Raw genomic sequence first — 19,038 nt, forward strand, 5'->3', positions numbered from 1 at the left:
ATGCTCTGATGTTAACAACTTGGATGGCAGAATAGTAAAAGCATTTATGAATCTCTCGGTGATGTCAAACAGAGGGATTGTAAAATTTATGAGAAAAGGATCAGAACTTAAAATGATGTTAAAAAATGGGATGGATGTTTGAAATAAAAACATGAAATGCATAAAGCTAAATATTACACAGAAAGAAGAATTCAAACTAAGACATGGGGAATGCTTGTTTGGTCAGGGCTGTAAAGGATCAGAACGTGGGAGTGAAACAGCAATGCCATGTGATTTCAAGAAAGGCAATTGCATTTCTTTGGTGTTTTAACATGAGCTATATATGCTAACCATGGAAAATAACAACTCCCTTATCTCAACATTTATGAGGCCACCAGGGAAGAAATAAGCCAACTTAAGGAAGCACAGTTTCAAAAAGCTGTAGGGAACCAGAAAAAGATCTTTCTGCAAGGCAGGACACATGAGTAAAAGGCTGAGTGAATAGGAAGACCATCCCATAAGTTTAGAAGATTTACTTCTCTGTATAAGTGAAGTTTAGAACTATTTGCCTGCATGTTGGTTTTTTTTTTTTTCATTCCCTGTTATGTACAAAAATGTGTTTAACTTAGGATAAACTCCAGCCTGGCTTGTGCATTTAGGAAAGCATTTAACTGGCACAGTCTAGTTGAAAAGAAAGCAGTCATCAAAAACTTCAGAAATACAGATGAACAAATCGATGGAAAAAATTGTAATCTCAGTGGAAGAGATTTTGAAAGTCAATTATAGAGGCCATCACAGCAGTTTCAAAGAGAGGTAGCAAATGATTTCTCAGTTTGAGAAAATGCTTATTTTCACTTTACAGCAAAAGAAGGCAATGATCATAATGTTTAAATACATACTTCAATGCACCTACCTTAAGAAACCACGGCATTGTTTCTCTTTTTGAGTGGCATTAACTTACCCTAAAGTATGTTACCAACTACTGTAGACAAATATTTCTGACAAAACTACACTAATACTATAAAAGAGAAAAAATTCCCACCAATATAACCTGAAGGCCTATCACTTTTTGCTAATTCAGTAATAGCAGTTAAAATAAAAGCACTCTAAACTTAGATGCGCTTGTGTCAATATAAAGATGCTTTATATTCAAATTGCTATTTAGCTTCCCAGAGGAACAGGCTATACCCGTATAAAGCATTTTACATCAATATGTCCAGCCCGTTCTTGAGATGCTTTCTCTTTCATTAGGTTGCAGTGCAAAAATGACAAAACTTCCCACTGCGGACAAGGCCTTGGGTCCAATTCTGTCAACATTAAGACTACTGTTCATGTAAGATGCTACCTAGTTTTAAAGGTGGACTAACAAACATGCATTCTTGACCAGATTTGCTCAAATAAACACCTCTTATCCATAGTCCAGCACGACAACAAGATGCCTGTACCTCTTAAATACTTTGATAGGCTTAAAAAACCACTTCACTTAACCCATTCAAAATGCTCACTAAAATGCCAGCCCACTGAATTCATAATAGCTAGGACATCAGCCCCAAGGCAGATTTATTTAAGTATATTTACATTTGAAAATACCTAAATGAAGTTAACATTTAATACACCTAAAGTTAACACAGTTAACACATGTAACCTATTTAAACAACTGCTACATTTATTTGAATGCAGCTACATCAGATGTCTCACCCAGTTTAAAGCAAAAGGTGTAACAGAAACCTGCCTGGACCACTATTATCCTGCAACAAAGTTAAGAATGATATAACAGTAGTCTTCTTGGACCCCTGTTACATAGCAACAAGGGGTTGGTATTTGTTATCTTTTTATTAGGAAACTATTTTACTGATACAGATTCACCATGCACATGTTACAGTGCCCATGCAGAAACAGAAGTCTTGAGCACACTATAGTCTAAGAGCTGTGAGATGAAGTCTTTGGGGAAAAGTTAGACAATGCTTTCCCTCTTGCACCAAAATTTAGCAATGGCATGTTTTTAAACTTTCCCCAAAGCAGCCATTTGTGAGAAACGTATTAAATAAAAAAAACCCAAAAACCTCCTATTCTACTAAATCCCATAGCAATGAATGTAAATGTTATATCAATCTTCAATCGGCCTCTGCACGTAACAGTTAAATAACAGTACACATAACATTACTTTCAACACTGCTTAAAATGCTCCAATTCTCAACCTCTGCTGATGTTGCTAATTAATTCCAAGACTCTATGTAACCTAAGATGCACATATTTCAACTTTTTAAAAATCCCACCTTTCACAGATACTTATGTATTTCTTATTAACACAACCATAATTATGTATGTGAACAAACACATTAACTCTATCGGCACTTCTTATGGAAAAATGAAGTCTTCACTTTCTCTTTTCAATCTTAAAAATTATTCCTCAAGTAACTTTAGTTTCCCGAATCATAAAGCTTTTAAGAAAAAAGGACCACTTACCAACAGTTCTTCTTGTTGCTGATGGTCAACTGAACAGATATACAGCTGCAGTGATTTTAATTTCAAGACACTTGAATGCACGGGGATTCGGAAAACTTCATTAAATATTAACGGAGTTTGGAATTCCAAAGCTCTAGAGCAGTAAGTGGTTGGTGTGCCTGACTCAAGTGGTGGCAAATAAACTCTCACATGACTGGGAACAGCAAAATAGACAAATAGTACAGCTGAGATAAAGAAAGCTATTCTGCATTTCTCAAAAATCAAGATAAGCAAAAACATCAGTGTAACTTCTACATTAATAATCTGCTCTGGAATCTCTTCGTTACAGGAATTTACTTTGTATTCTTAATACAGAGGAACTGCAAAGCTGATTTGGAAACCCTACCTTTTTCTAACTAAAACTAGTTTTTTTTTTAACTTGGTGCTTAAGTGGAGTCACCAAGTGGCACTTGAGATGCCCTGGGTATCTGAGGCATCTACATGGGGCTAGCAAATATGACATAGGATCTATGGGAGAGCTACAGCCTTCCTAAGCAGCAGCAGCTGGAGGCCAGGTGCTATGCTATGATATTTCAAATGGAAACACATGCCTATGTTTAGGCAATTGAACTGCCCCATGTCACTGATCCATTTCTTCCTTCCACCCACTAAGCATACCTTCCCCCAACGCCTTAAGAAACTCAGTACAAAAGGACAGCAAAAGAAGCCTACAATCATTGCATCCACCTGCCATCTTAAAAAATAAATTCAATTATCTGGTACCATTTCATTTGAGACTCCAAGCCAAAATCAAAATCCACAACCATTTTAATCCGACAGAAGGCAGCAGAGCTACTTAGAGAAGTGTTTCTGTGTTCTCTCTGTCCTGACTACTTGTCCAGCCCCTGCAATATCCTATTTTTTGCCATACTTTCCCTTGTGCCAGCAGACAGCTTCATGCAACTGTGTTGTGAAGCAGATTAGAAAACTTACCTGGGTTAAAATGCTAACCTAGCAAAAATAAGGTTTAAGGATTAAAAAAAATCCAGCTCAGAGGCTCACTCAAGTTGACTCCATGGCTGCATGAACTCTTATGCCACCACCAGAGAGGGGTTGACCCTGACAGGCAAGTAAATGGTTAGAGGGCAACTGGAAGAGCTGACTATGGTGAAACTGCAGTGCTGCCACGTGGAGCATCAGTTAAACAGCTTTACATGCTGTAAAAAGAGAGTAATCCAACTCCTCCGTTCATGGAAGAATTCATTATACTCGCTAAAAGCTTTTTCTGGTTTTCGTAAGATAAACTTTTCTGACCAGTCAAACCAATTGATTTACCCTGCAGCCATGCAACCGATTGATTCCAGCACAAGTGCTTAACAGAGAAGGATGGGGAACAGAACTGCCTTTTTGAGAGCTGCTTAGATGCCTGATTGCCTTGATGACAATGCCCAACAACCCCTCTGGAGTCTTTTTTTTTTTTAACCTTGCTGACTCTACTTGACTTTCTTCAGATGACGCTTACTTATTTTTCTAATTACAAGGCAACATGGCTGAATACTACTCAATATCCACATTTTTTCCCTATAGCATGCCCTCGCACTCACACTGAAAACAAAGCAAAAGACTAACACTGATGCACTCACCAATATGAAGAATTTCCACTAGAGGTTTGCAGAGTTAGCAAGATCAAGTGTTCTCAACAAAGATCAACTCATCATCTCACAACTTCAGTGAGATGTATGTCAATTTAGCAACTCCCACAGAATGACTTATATTACAATACAACATTATCACACCTCCATTTTCCACAGTTTTCAAACAACCTCTCCCAGTGATAAAGATCAACAATTTTCATGGGTCAAATTTCTTTAACATAAGAACGTTAAAGATACTTATCACTAGATAAGACTGTGTTTTATAGCAACATTGCCATTATTTAAGAAACATTTATTAGAATAAACTAAGCAACTTTCTATATAATGCAATGTGGAATTTGAAAAAGTAGCCCAGGCCAACAGAGGTTAAAAAAATTCAATTGTTTGTACTGATTCTCAGCTAGTATTTGTGTTAAAATTATCTTCGAAAGGTGTGTCACAGATATTCAAGGAGAGCTGTAATGGCCACAAAAGCCTGCAGATGTGCTTGCTTTATTTATTTATATTTTTTTGGTTAAGATAAAGGGCAAGGTATCTCTCACTGATACTATAGATGTTACAGGAGGAATTTGAGAAAATTACACTAAGCTTATTCTGGGATACATCACAGATAAGCTGTAGAGAAGTTGTACAGGAAACAGTATTTCTGGAATACTGCAAATAATGTAGACAGCTTTTGGGCCAGAAGGCATGGGGTGATGGAAGCATAACTTTGATGTTTTTGAACAAGCTTTCCTGTGCATAACAAACATGTAAGAACTGGGTCATTAGAGACTACGTTTGTTACCTGACCATTATGACAGAGGTCCTATAAAAGGGACACTCTGTGTCCATAAAATTAACCCTATCCTCATGTAAACTAAGATATACCACTTTCTCCAGAAATGGCTTCATTTTGCATGAAAGCAAACAAATTTATGGTATTTACGATTGTGGCACAAAACAAGCAATGATCAAACTTCAGGTGAAATTTAAGCTTACATTTTGCAGTTTTCTTTAACAACTAGACTAGTAAAGTTCTTCAGCTGTAATACATGGACTAACAGACATTCGCTTCCACTGTCATGCCTGGAAAATAAATTTCCTGTGTTAGTCACCAAGCATCAATACTTTGCTTAAGAGATAAAGATGAAAGACTAAAAAGATTTTAAGAATGTAAAAGCACTTTTTGCTGTTAAACAAATCTCTTAAATCAGTCTGAATCAAAAGCAATTATAGATATCACACTCTGATAATAGAACATTATTAATAATATTAGCTGCAGTAACGAAGTTATCAGAACTAAGAGAATTAAACATTATTAAATTTGAAAAGAATAATATTCCCTACTGTGACTCTTGATAGTGAACAGGTTTTATAAAATACTCTCCTTGGTTTAAACAGTTATACCATGTGCATGCGTGTGTGAGTGCACGTGCGCACGTATGTAATGCATCAGTTACATTAGACAAATCAGTCTGCATTATTTTCCTGGGTTAATGAAAATAAATAAAAAGTTTTACTCTTTCACATCAGCATGAATTTTGAAATGGAACTAACAGACCTGGTTGAGATTTGAAAACTCCCCATCTTGGGAATTACTTTTCCAAGGGGTAGAGACGATTCTGGAAGGCTCTCTAAGATACGACATCCTGCCCTGCACTGCTATATCTGCCCTTCCCCATGCTACTCCCACTACTAACAACAGCATGCCCTAAGCACAGGACTTCAAAGCTGTATTTGGGAGCTGTATTTGTATTTGTGTCTCTTCAGCTGTGACTTTCCTAAGGTAATCCTCCTTTATCTGGCAAAAAAAGTCAGATCTCGCACACAGAGACATATCCCTATATCCATACACTCATTAATGGCCAAGACAATGAAAATGCTATACTGAAAGAAGTAACGAAGGCCCTTTTATCAGCCAGCATTGAAAGGACACTGAATGAACCACGGTTAAGGCACATCCCCAACAGAAAGTGGCATGTGATGACTAATCTGTACATCCACTAAACTTTGGCTTTCAATTCAGAAATGTCTTTAAACTATCCACTGCAGTTAAGTTTATTAAAAAGTTAAAAACCAAAACCAAGAAAACTAGTGAGCAATTCCTGCTGAGTTGACAGGGGGAAAGAGAAGTAACACTACTCACAGAAAACCAACATGTATTTGCGGTTCCTCACTACTGGCAGCATCACCATAAACAGGCTCTTCCAGATCTTCATTCCTGCACGAACAGAAAGTACTGTAAACTACATACTGACTTAAGCTGTTAAAACATAATGAAATTAACATTTATTTTGTGATTTATGAGCAATTGTTTTGGTAATACAGGAGGGACTGATAATACAGAAGAGATTAAGAAGGGATTATGGTTGGACTCTATGATCTTACGGTTGGACTCGATCTTAAGAGGTCTTTTCCAACCTAAATGATTCTATGATTCTATAAGATATCTATTTAAAAACACACAGAACTAGTAATTCACAATTTTAAGAGATGAGTTTTTAGAATACCTCTTTCAAGATATTTAGAGTAGTTTAATATTTGGTCTGTCTTCCGTTACTCTTTAGCATCCTCAAAATCCTATCTTCTTCCCAGTTACTGTTTATTGTGTAACAACAATTGTATAAAATAACACATCTTTACCCACCCTTCAATCACTTGGTCAACCTACACATTTTTAGATTTTCAGCAGTTCATATATTTCTTCCTTGCAGTTATACTTTTATCACATGCTCCTCAGAACTCTGTCACACTCTGCACAATTTTATTTTGTTACAGATGGTCAAAAAAATTACTGATTTACAACTAATAAGCTGAGAAAACTACCTTTCAAAGGAGAAGTATATGGTGTTAAAATGTTAGAGACAATAGAGTGAAAGGGACTTAGCACCTGTGAAGATGACAGTGGAACTGGATGCAAAAAGTTTCTTTCCTTTAAAACATGCAACCTAATATTCTTATGTTCCTAAGAATTAGCAATTTTGAAAGCGTATTCAGAAATTTACAACTAATTCTTTCAGACCGTGTGGTAAAACAGGAATATTTCCAGCTTACTATGCATTTATACACCTGACCTTTTGCTTAAAGCTTCAAACACGCCACTGTCACTAGCCAGTGAATGATCTGAGAGACATGCTGAAACTCGCCTGGCTCTCCTCTCTGATCTTCTACCACTGTCTCCTCGCAGAGTTACAGCTGTCATGGAGAAAAAGCGAAGACATCATCAGCTCAAGGCAATCTCTTAAAAATTAAACAAGAAACATTTACTGTATCAAAACTAGTGGCAAAACAGTTGGCAGAAACACAGTTCATTGCTTTTTCATCTAACTTTAACTTAAAAACCTAGAATACAATTGACTGGAGATTTTCTGTGGGAGAATTAAGGAAGGAAGTTTGTGGCTAATTTCTCTCTGACAAGACTAAGTAGAAACCAACCGCATTGTTATTAAATGCTTTTCTGGTAGAATAATCCCTTCTGGAGGAAGACTTACATTAATTCAACATATGTACACATGATATCCTAAACTTTTGAAGATTTACCTACTGAATATACAATAGGCTGAAAACAAACACAGAGACTAATTCTTTTAAGGAGTTATCTGATAACACAATGTGAGGTTTTGTTCTCATTTGTTTCCTAATACAAAGTCTCAAAGCATACTGTTTATACCATCGCATAACAGCAGCTTTTATTTACAGTCTGAGAGGCATTATCAAAAAGAACCAGCGCTTTCCAACTCACTCAGACCACTGTTTTTTCGAATTCTTGGTGAGTGACTTTGAAAACTGGCTGGGGGAGTAGGAAGCAATATTCAACCCCCTCTTCCACTCTTCCCCAAATCACCAGCAACACCATAAATAGCAACTCAGCCATCACTTTCACGTTGTAAGAGCATCGACAAAAATGATATTATACATCAGGTTTTGCACAGGCAAGTAGGTAGAGCAGCTACCAATCCTTTAAGGTGCATGCACAAGTGGCAATGCTCAAGAATTGTATACGTATGGTTTTGACACTTCAATGACAGCTCCTAACTTGAGGTTGTTTTCTTTTCCGTCCTAGAGAGAACCATTAAACAGACTTGTGGAAGTGTAGTTTCTTCACTGTGCAGTGAAGAACTTTTGCCAACTTTCCCCTCTTTTTCTTAAGGCTCAACGACCGTCCTCAAAGCAGAAAATCAATGGCAAAGAGGTGTCACTTCAGAGGTAGGGAAAGCATCTTATTTGTTTCTACCCATGCTCAGACACTTAGACAGCACTGAAGTATTCCCAGTTTTAGCAGACAGCCTTTGGAGTGACAGTAGCCCTGTGCACATCATACTGGAGGCAAGCACCAGCTGGTTTAATGCTTACTACCCCTGACCGAGGATGAAGCATGCCTTACTCAAAGTAACAACTCGTTAAGTATCTCTGTTACATGTTATTTTAAGGCATCAAAAATAAAAGGCTGGTACCTAATCAGTATATTTCCTTCAGCAGAGTGCCAGCCAACAGCCTGAGCTCCACCTGCAGAGCCCACCTGAGGTACAGACAACTGAGCCACCCCTCTGCATGGGACCCATCTCACCTCCCACCCAAGCACCACCAGGACAGGACATCAGGACTTGAAGCTTGATTAAAAATCCCCCAAATTAATACAACCACGCTGCTGCGTCAACAGAAGTGTCTGGCTAAGGTTAGCTTTAACTCACTGTGGGACTGGCAGACAAGATGCACTGAGCCTGGCAGTCCTGCACCAGCCTGAGGTACATTCCTTTTATCAGGGCACCAACAGCACAAAATCCCAAAAGATATTCCAAAAATCACAGGGTCCTGTTTGGAGCTAAAATTTCCCGGTTCTGTCCCAGAACGTCCCAAAATACAAAAAAGACATCCCATAAACTGGACAGAGCCAGTTCGCTGTCCTTTTGGATCCTTAACTAGCCCTACGGACCTCCTCTCTAAATTCAATGAAGGATTTAGCCATCTTCAGCTATGCAGCGAACTTATCTGCTGACCAGAGACATCCCAATCTGCATTTGCCTCTGTGCCTGAAGAAGGAACCACCCTCCCCCTCCACCCTCAATTACAGCATCCCATCCTTATTGTACATCACCCATTGCACAGTGTTACTCATTTCATCCTCACCACAAATGAGAGCCAAGTTGAGGTTAGCTCACAGAAAGCAAAGGAACTGTATTTGAACCACGGTCTCCTCCATATCGCTTGTACAAAGTGGTGGGTTTGGCTTTTTCTTTTTTTTTTTTTTTTTAATAACTTTTAATTTGGTGAGCCCACCTCTGAGTTCTGTCACTGCTATTTATGCAGAATCAAAATTAGCACTCTGTAGAGACATTTTTTAATACAAAAGTTTCCCAATAATTTTACATCACTGGAAAGAGGCCGAACTTTAGAAAAGTGTATAAATTTTGTATCAAAGGGCTTCTATAATTTCTGTACTAATTTCAACAAGTTACACTAGGATGACTTCTTTTTGTAAATAAGCCTTTGGCTCACCCCTCTATGTGAACACTTTGTATAGATGTCACGGATGAAAGATCTCATGGGCCCTCTCCTTTGGAGATTCATGTTCCCAATTTATCCAGAAGGAAAAATTGGTCTGAAGCACCAATATAATGTCATGAAAAATGGACATGTTACAACAATGTTGTAACTTGACAATGATTTGCCCACTGCCTGCAGGCCCATGGTAGCATTCGATAACATCTGGACAATCCCAGCAAATCTGGGAGAGATGCAAACACCAAAACATGCCCTTGACTAGGAAAAAAAAAAAAAAAGTCAGCAGAAAAAATTGGTCAAGGAGAAAGAAACATCAGATTTTGGTTTAAACAGAACAAGGTTTTTAGCACAGGTTACAGACCTTCCAATGCTGGAAGCTAAAGAATTGTTTAAAAATAAAGTTCCTAAGATAGACAATTACCTTTCATTTTCTTACTTAAATAACAAAATCAGTGAACAATATATATAAATTTCCGGAACTACTGGGTTCCAAAACTTGATAAAACTAAGATAGCCCTGATTAAAAAAATATTCTCACATCATCAGTTGAAAAAGTGAACTTCAAAGGAAATTTTGGTGTCCAAGATTTCATTAGCTAAAAAAATACATAAATAAATCTAAAGCATGTTTCACAAGCTTAGGAGACTACAAATACCGTACGTCAGCTCAAAATGTACTAACAAAATAGTCAAACACTCTCATAAAAACTAAATCAGAGACACAAACAGACCTTACCTACCATGATGCTGTCAGGCATTACTAAGATATAACAAAGCTGAAGCTCGCAGAACACTTTTTCCAGGAATTTAACTACAGCCATGAATATATTGTTTAGTTGACATAGCAAAAAATTAAGTATGCCATAATGATTAAACAGATACAGCACAATATCAAACAAAACCAAATGTAGCAAAATCTCCTGTTTCTTCACATGCAACTCAAAAGAAAAAAAAAACAAAAAAACAAAAACACCCCCCCCCCCCCCCAAAACAACCAACACTTCACACGGAAAAACACACTGGGAATTACAGGCAAAACCAGCACAATAAGGAATTTCAGGTTCACTTACAGTGAATTTTTCTGTTGTGCCGCATGAGAAACAAGACAAAATGAAAAGCACACAATGGTAAATAATCTTTCAGATCTATGACAATATTTTGCAAACAAGAGATTATTTAGGCATTAAAAGAAACTTAGCACTTGAAAGATTATTTTAGGATAGAGAGGAAGAGATAGTGAAGATATTAAAGCCCAATATTTTATTAACATATTTTCTCCCACTCCCAGCTTTATAAATTCGATAGATTTAACCTCTCAGGCAAATTCCCTCCATTCACACATGCTAACGTATTTCACAGTATGTCCCTGAGACAGATGCAGAACAATAAAACAGCAGATCAGCAACTGAACTTCAAAACTGCAGCTCTTGAAGAACTCCTTGAACTTGCTCAAGTGCTGCTTCAGTGCAAAGCATGTGCAGCTTGTTCGGTGTTACCCCTCCTGGCCCCCAGAACTTGCAAAAATTACACCTCATGTTTTGTCTAGTGAAGGAACAGGCAAAAGATTTGTCCAAGCTGAGACTTACTGGTTTTCCAGCATCACATTATGCTACCAGACCATTGGGTGGCAGCAGCAAAGCACACTGCATAGTACCTTAGTGAAAACCAAAACCCCCCAACATCTGCGGGGTCCCAAACTCTGATATACGAACTTGATGCTCCATCAAATTCTTCAAGAAAAAGAGTACAAAACCAAAATAATTTCGAAACTTCCAACTGATACTTGCAAACAACTGCATTACAATTGCAAACTCACCAGCTAGTGTGTGTGGAGCTCAAAGTAGTCATGACTACAGTCAAAAATCAGAAAGGTTAAACAAATTTTTCTTAAGCAATTTTTTTCAAATTCAAATATTTAAAAAAAAAAAATCTTAAAAAAAGACAGCCTGGCCACCTTTTCACCATACATTCTTCCTCAAAAAGCAACACAAAGCACTCTTGTACACAGAGAAAAGTTGTAACCCCTGGACTAGGAGCTGGACACCACAGCAGTGACAGCAGGTACTGCAGGCACATTCTGCCAGAGGTTTTCAGAGAAATGTGAAATGTGTAGAAACGTGGCAGAGAAGGGAGAAAAGGAAAACCAATGCAGGAACTTGACCCTCATCCTATTGCTCCCTAGGCCCTCAGACCAGGCCTTCACTTCTAGGAAACACGTACGAGCTATAAATGAACTACTAACATAGTTTAACTTACCACAATGGGTGAAGACATGCTGTGGTCTGATCTGAGGTTTAAAGAAACCCTCAGGAAGCCTCTTCATGGCACTAATTTAAGCACAAGCTTACATGCTGGTCTCTGGAATTCTGTTTATTTTGGTCTGAAAGCTGCAATATGGGCACTAGAAATGTTTACATCTAGTAAATGTAAATTCTGCAGCAGTATCTTCTGGCAATGCTAGCTGCATTAAGGAAAGTAGGTGAGCCTAGACCCAAATGCTGTTTGAGCAATACAGGCTTTTTAGCACAGTGGTGACATTTTCTCTTTAAAAATAAAAAGCTGAAAGCTTTTCCTTATATACTGTCAATGTTCTTTCTCATTATCACTTAACATATAAGATTTTGGCAGGCTAATATGATACATTCTCTGGTTATATTTCACGTTACTCCTGATGTCGTAAGTCCTGAATGCAACATTCTACGGAATTGCTAACACATAGTTCTGGATATAGAAATGGGATGGGAATTACAATCTTTAATATTAAAAATATTCTCTAAAAGCCCTTCTCTACTGGTATGGTTTTATTAGAAACACGAGCAAGCCAACACACAACACACAAATACTTTTTTTCATTTTAACAGCAGTTCTTCATTCAATTGATTAAAACAGGGAAAGAAATTTCTCATGTGCCTGTATGCTCAGGTTTTTAAATTTGTTTGGTTTGTTTTTTAAAAAGGTTTCTGGTTCCTCTTTTGATCTCTCTAATTTATGTTTCTCAACTGTAGTGCCTCAGAAGCTTCCACCAATGCAAGCTAAAGCAAGTCCATCAACTTTATAGTCAAGGAGGAAAAGAAAACTCAACAGTATGTGTGCCATGGTAACTGCACACATCACTCCTCTGTGATCACAAGAGTACAGGTTCTCTGAGACAACCATTCACGTGGATGCTTAACTTCTCACACACTTCCTACAAAAGACACTCCTTGGCTTACGAAGCACTCTATTCATGAGCACAGTGCACCATGCTACTGTGGCTTCTGCTCCATCGCAGAACTTAGACATGGGAACCTGGTCTGGGGTGTGCACAAATTCAGCATGGCATCAGCCAGCCTTCAAGCACTGTCGGAAGCATCACCTCATGCCTGGTTTTGTGTTTGGGGTTTTTGGGTTTCCCCCCCCCCATCTACCCTGGGCTTGTGTTGCTTTACATTATCAGAATAATGGCAACATGGGCACAATTGGGGGCCTCAGAAGTAACTAAACCATGCTTTTTTTTTTTTTTTTTTACTAATTCACAATCCAAGACCAAAACATTTATTCCTTTTATGCACTACGCTCCAAAGAAAGTCCATATTCCATTCCCTTTCTTCCACCCAATTCACCACTATTTTAAGATCTATTTACAAGGATTTCTCTACTCTTTCACCTCTTTGCCCTAAATCTAAAGTCTGGGGGGTTTTTTTGTCAGTTGGTTGGCTGGTTTTTTTAACAGCTAACATCTACCATGTAATTTTTAACTGATGGAAGTAAAAGAAGCCAAACTGAGGAACAATCTCTACTGTGCTAGTATGCTTAGGGCTATGTGACATTTCCTATGATAATGTGACAAAATAATAATGTTCAGAAACTCACCTCCACCAGTTTGGACAGCAGTCAGCTGTGGTCCCATTTCTCGCAGCCCTTCATTGTCCACAGGGTAAGTGGATGTCTGAGATGAGCTCGTTCCTTGTGTATCATCGTCACCCAACGCTGTGGTCTGAGCCCTGAGCATTTCCAGGGCTCCTATGCTTGCCATCTCCTCAAAACCTTCTGACATCTGAGCTAAGGGAGAATCTCGAGATGCAGAGAGAAATGGGGTGTCCAGAGGCGAGCTTGGAGGGGACAACGATGACAAGGAGGACCGCGATGACAGGGACGCCAGGGACTGTGGGGTATCCAGAGACCTCCGCTGCTTATTGAAATTCGAGTGTCCAATGGGATCAGTGTATGGCACATCCTTTGTGAGAGACTCGAAAGGAATTATGTCAAAGCGTAAATGCTGCCCATAGTCTGTAACGCCATCTGATTTGTCGTACTGCGGAAGGCCATAGATGTCCGTAAAGCTGACCGAGCTGAGGGAGCCTCTGCTGGAGGCCAAGGATCCTCGACTGGAGGCCAGGGATCCCCTGCTGCTGCCAGAGGACATTGTGAGGGTGCTAGCCGATAGACTACGGCAGACAAAGAAAGAGAAAACAAAAAAGGCCCTTTCAAATATAATCAGAAACACTGGCACAGACATAAAAACATCAATCCAGATTACACAAGCAATTTTACATGTATTCAGTACAGTGACACGGAGAGATGATTTGGCATTTTAAGGTCTAGCTTGTGGTTCTTGCCCTGGTCTCAAGCACAACCATGACTGGAACAGCACAATGACAACCAAATCAGGACCAAGTGCCTGAAGACAAATGGTCCAACAGGACAAGCCTACTCTTTCCTCCAACATGTAAGCAGCCATAATTTGGCAGAAAAGAGGCCAGAGCAGGATCTGGATCAGTGGACTCAATGTAAAGCCAGGAAGGGTAGACTACCATGATCCAGCTTGAATTTACGTTAACGATGGGTCATAAACATATCAGGGAGAAGCGTGAAGGGATTTGGAAAGTCCTAACAGACTGCTATGTAAGCCTCACCCTCACAGTGCAAAATCAAAAAGACTTCAGGATGAATCCTATTCCAGTTCCTCTTACCACTCTCACACTTAGGGAGAGAAGAATGTAAGTGACAGCGAGACATGAAGTGAGACACAACAGGAACTGAGCTTTTGATATTGGCGTGGTGTTGAGCTGAGGAATCCCCAAGAGCTGCATCTAAAAAGGCAGCTGCAAGTGTGAATATGCAAAACATTCTGGGCTTCTGCGTGGGTCTTAGCACATTCTCGTATTTAAATGGCAAAATTTTGTTATCTCACCAGGGATCAAAAACCCGTCCTTTGGAGAAGGTATCAGAATATTAAAACCTCACAGAAATTAAAAGAATGTTATCTTCATATTAATACAACTGTAACAATATTACGTGTTTTAAGTATGTATCTTCTTTTCAGAAAATAAGATAACATATAAAATTCCCAAATACACATAATAATCTAGCCCAAATAGCCATCACTAATACTATTTATAAAACTCCATCCAAATCATCACATTCCATAGACCAAACTGTATAAATTTAGTAAAAAATTAACTTACTTGGCACACATAAAAGTATTAAAAGGTAAACTTTATTAATATCCTCTGCTGCAGTTAAAACTTCAAAACCTCTTGGTTTTACATAACTCACCTTTTTAACTGGGAGTGTAAATATGAGGTTAAACGTGTAGCTTCTTCTAGTTGCATAAGCAAACAATTTCTCTTTTCCTGTAACAGTATCCTATAATTAAACAGATACATATTACTATTTTTCTTCATTACAGTAGTGCTCAAGAAGTGCTAGGAGCTTTCCAAGTAGAAAAAAATATAATTGCATTGCACTTTGGAATATAAAAAGACATTTCACTGTTTAATGAAAAGTTTTAATTTACACAGCTCATATGCAGCAATGGTAATTCCAGAAAGAACGCAAGAACCAAGACTCCAGCAGAATTCCCAGACAAGAAGAGTAATTGAGGCACAATGTAAGAGTCCTAATGTTGACAATACATTACAGCAATTAGCAAAGTCATAAAAAGTCCTAGGTAAAAACATCAGACTCTACAAGATTTTTTTCTTCTCTTGCATCAACCTGACTGTGCCAGTAAAATACAGAGAACTACTATGACTTTTGCCACCCTGGCAGGAAAAAAATATTGCAAATAGCCCTATTATGCAAGCTAATTAGTGTCAAATTTCAAAGATAAAAATAAAATGTTTGGAGGACCTCTGTTAAGCAGTAACCATAAAACTCAGTTTTAAGCTCTAATTCTAGATGTTTCAAGCACATTTATATATCATTAAATTTAAGCAGGTGATACAGCATTTTGAATACTAAGCTATGACAAAAATGTCTCGCTGTGACTTATTTTTTGCCCACTCTAATAACAAGCAGCTGAATTACTCAGTGCCACTGCCACCACACAAATGGAATGTACCTATAATGCTGTCAGTCTCACAGACCTAGAAGATATCTTAAATTCTCTATTTTGAGATCATTAAAACTTCGAATAATAGATTTGATCTATTGATATCACATTCATTCTCTTCCTGAATCCAGAATTGTAAGTATTCCTGGTGTTTTGTTTTTCCAAGCCCAATCACTGAACTTCAAAATAAAATCAGGGTGGTAATCTGTTTTGTGTTGCACATTTGTATGTCCAGGAAAGTTACTGCTCCAGCCCCACATTCACAAGTTAGCTGGAAATTGGGATTCTGACAGACAGTTTGGAGAAAGCAGATCAAACTTATTTGAGTGCTTCAGATCTTCCTCAACTGCAAAGACAGCTGTTAGAATTCAACATGTTAATGGGTAGGATTTAAAAAAAAAAAAAAAAAAAAAATTAAAAAAAATCAACAAAAAGGGAGTCCTTCTGGATAAAACAAAATGGCAGCATTAGTTTCAATAAATTTTGGATGGTTAAGATATGAAAAAACTATGTCTTTGTCAGCAGTAAAAACATAAATCTCTCAACTTCTTTGGCCTCCAACTTCATCAGTTCATATGCTAGCAAGGGGCTGTAGCGCTACGCTCCAGCAACCCCACCGCCCTCTGGGGAGGCTCCCTTCATTGCAACCACACAGCAGAAGCTGCACACCCCAGCACGTGCAATGCTGAAGCTTTTCTCCCGTTTCTGTGGTCCCCAGACCAGGTTAACCAAGTGGTGCAAGGAAGGCTGCAGCTCAGCTATGTACACTTACATGTTGAAGGCACTGCATGCAGGAACCAAAAGAAAAAGACAAATGGATGCAAGAAACTTAACTGATTCAAAAGGTCACAAGGGAAAGAAAAGCTATCCACACCATCTACTTTAAAAAACAAACTTAGGAACCTACACTCCACAGTCATCAATGCTGTAAGGTAGATACCTGCATTAAAGGGCAAGAGATGCCTCCAACTAAAGCTGCCAGCCGATCTTAAAAAAAACAAAACAAAAAACCAAACACCCCCCAACAAAACAACAACAAACAACAACAAAAACTCCCACCTCTGTCATACAGATTTTAAGTTAGTTCTGATCTGCACATAACTCAGTGCCTTTAAAACTCAGTAAGAGAACAGAACTGGTAATTATTTAAAGTGGAAACTTCTTTGTATTGCACAATTAGGAGAAAGTGGAAATAGAAAAGCAGAACTAGGAATGGTTTTGGTTATTCCTGAATCTAAAACAAACAAATAAATAAGGGCTACTAATAGTTAAGCTTTCCTCCAATTTGTTATACAAAAATAGAGTGCCCTTCAATATTATTCTAACTTCTACTCAACTTTTTGCTAGCATTTGAAATATCAAGTATCACATTGGAACGCTGGTTTCCACAGCATGAACTACATGGAAAAATAGCTTGGCCTTCTTGCCAATATAGTATGCACTACCTAACATGAGAGCCCAAAACCAACAAATAAAACTTACTACACTGCAGTGTAAAGTGAACTCCCTTTTCTGTCAGTTTAAGCTGGAAAGCCAATCTAACAATATTGCAAAAACTGCAAAATATGTAACATTGAACTGTAGGTTGGCTGTGAATTTTCTATTTATTGCCTGAATTTACTGTCTGAAGTAAGCCTTTTCAAAGGAACTGAAGTTCTCAAAATTTGTATATGGAAGGCACTTCTAAGTATTTTAAAAGTGTCTTAATTACGTAAATATTAACCTTTACACAGATGACATTAAAGCTGGTTCATGTAGTTTTCTTCAAGTGTCAAACCTGGGGTTTTACCACTACTTAAGAGAACCAAGTCTGGGAAACAAGAACAAGTACTTTCTCGCTTTCACTGGAAACAGACTATGCTAACAAGAAGAGGTTAAGAGGTTTTGTCCATTTCTTTGGCTACAGGAAAAACTGGACAACTTTGAAATAAACACAGTGTTTCCATTAATATGTTTTGGGGGTTGTTTGTTTTTACATATAACTTGATATTTAATTTAAGTTTTCAAGAATGACTCTGTTTACTATGTTTGAAATGTCAGAGTTGGGATGTGCTCCCACTGCTGAGGTTGCAAATTAAAAGGAAAAATTGTATACAAAAGGCAGCAAAAACTTAATCATTTAACTTCCCTGTTATAAGGCAGAAACCAAATATAGGAAAGGATCTTTGTTCTGATGCTTTTGGACATTTCAGGTAGAGAGATATTAGAGATATTCAGGTCTCTATTATCAGACGATATCACTCGGACTTTTTCCAAGCATCTTTTGTGACTCTATTCTGATCTCTTCTTCCTATTCAGACTTTTTAGACGAATGAAAGAAGAACTAACTAGTTGACATCACTCTAACTTTCATTCAGAAAACTTCAAGACAGACAGAATTAAATAATGGCAGTCAGGAGCAATCTCTTCCTTTTTTGAAAGCAAATTACTCTAGTAACATTTTTTGCTTCTTAAACACAGTGAAATTCCCTACTCTTCCTTTTGAAACTACCCATATGGATCTTACAGTAGATAAGAAAACGATTTAAGTTTCCCAACCTTTCAGTGGCCCCATGAGCAGATGTTGCTCGAGCCCGTTGAATTTCATCCTCCAAGCGTCTTTTTTCTTCCTCCAAACGTGCAATGTCTTCTGGGGATCGTCTCTGCCGACTGATGAGCTGCAACTCCTGAAGAAGAGCCTCCTTCTCTTTGATGAGCTGAAGACGGTCCCTGTCCGCTTCAGCCATTCCTGGCCAAGATTCATTGTCTAGCAAGGCCAGCTGCTGTTGTATATTCGAAACTCTTTAGAAGAGGATAAATATATTTCAAAATGCAGAAGAGACAAAGATGAAGACAATTACAAGGAAAAATACCAAAAGGTGAAGCCTGGTGACTTCTGTAACTTTTTTCTTCTAAATTTCAAAACAAGAAAGTTTAGGGGAGTTTGGAAGGATTATTTGTTTCTGGGTTTTGGGGTGGTTTTTTGTTTGTTTTGTGTATTTTTAAAACACTGAAGAACTGCAAGTGCTCCTAAGTGTGTAGCTGTATAAGAACTACAGTGCATTTATCTATCACATGGACGGTATCTGTCTTCACAGCGTTCTCATTTTGTAATAAATCAATTCATATTTTAGAGCTCTTGAGTTTGCTGCCTGTACAGCTGATGCAGTTGAACATCCTT

The 19,038-nt window shown here is 38.1% G+C and overlaps 1 protein-coding gene across 6 annotated transcripts in view; it reads right to left on the minus strand.

The window, feature by feature from the left end:
* WWC3 (WWC family member 3) overlaps positions 1-19,038 on the minus strand; it is a 103,952-nt gene that overhangs the window by 12,525 nt on the left and 72,389 nt on the right. For 5 of the 6 annotated variants that reach the window (XR_012040334.1, XM_072849499.1, XM_072849501.1 and 2 more), the window contains exons 9-15: positions 18,417-18,659; positions 15,101-15,190; positions 13,415-13,989; positions 7,136-7,256; positions 6,208-6,282; positions 5,061-5,147; positions 2,446-2,638 (exon numbers count right to left, since the gene is read on the minus strand). Coding sequence is in view for 5 of the 6 variants with exons in the window: in XM_072849499.1 (XP_072705600.1) it covers positions 2,446-2,638; positions 5,061-5,147; positions 6,208-6,282; positions 7,136-7,256; positions 13,415-13,989; positions 15,101-15,190; positions 18,417-18,659 (1,384 nt within the window). In the remaining variant the exon portion in view is untranslated. The remainder of the gene's footprint in view (positions 1-2,445; positions 2,639-5,060; positions 5,148-6,207; positions 6,283-7,135; positions 7,257-13,414; positions 13,990-15,100; positions 15,191-18,416; positions 18,660-19,038) is intronic. The other variant, XM_072849503.1, reaches the window with a different exon arrangement.

Source organism: Ciconia boyciana, chromosome 1 (genome assembly GCF_034638445.1).
Source record: "Ciconia boyciana chromosome 1, ASM3463844v1, whole genome shotgun sequence".
NCBI lineage: Eukaryota > Metazoa > Chordata > Aves > Ciconiiformes > Ciconiidae > Ciconia > Ciconia boyciana.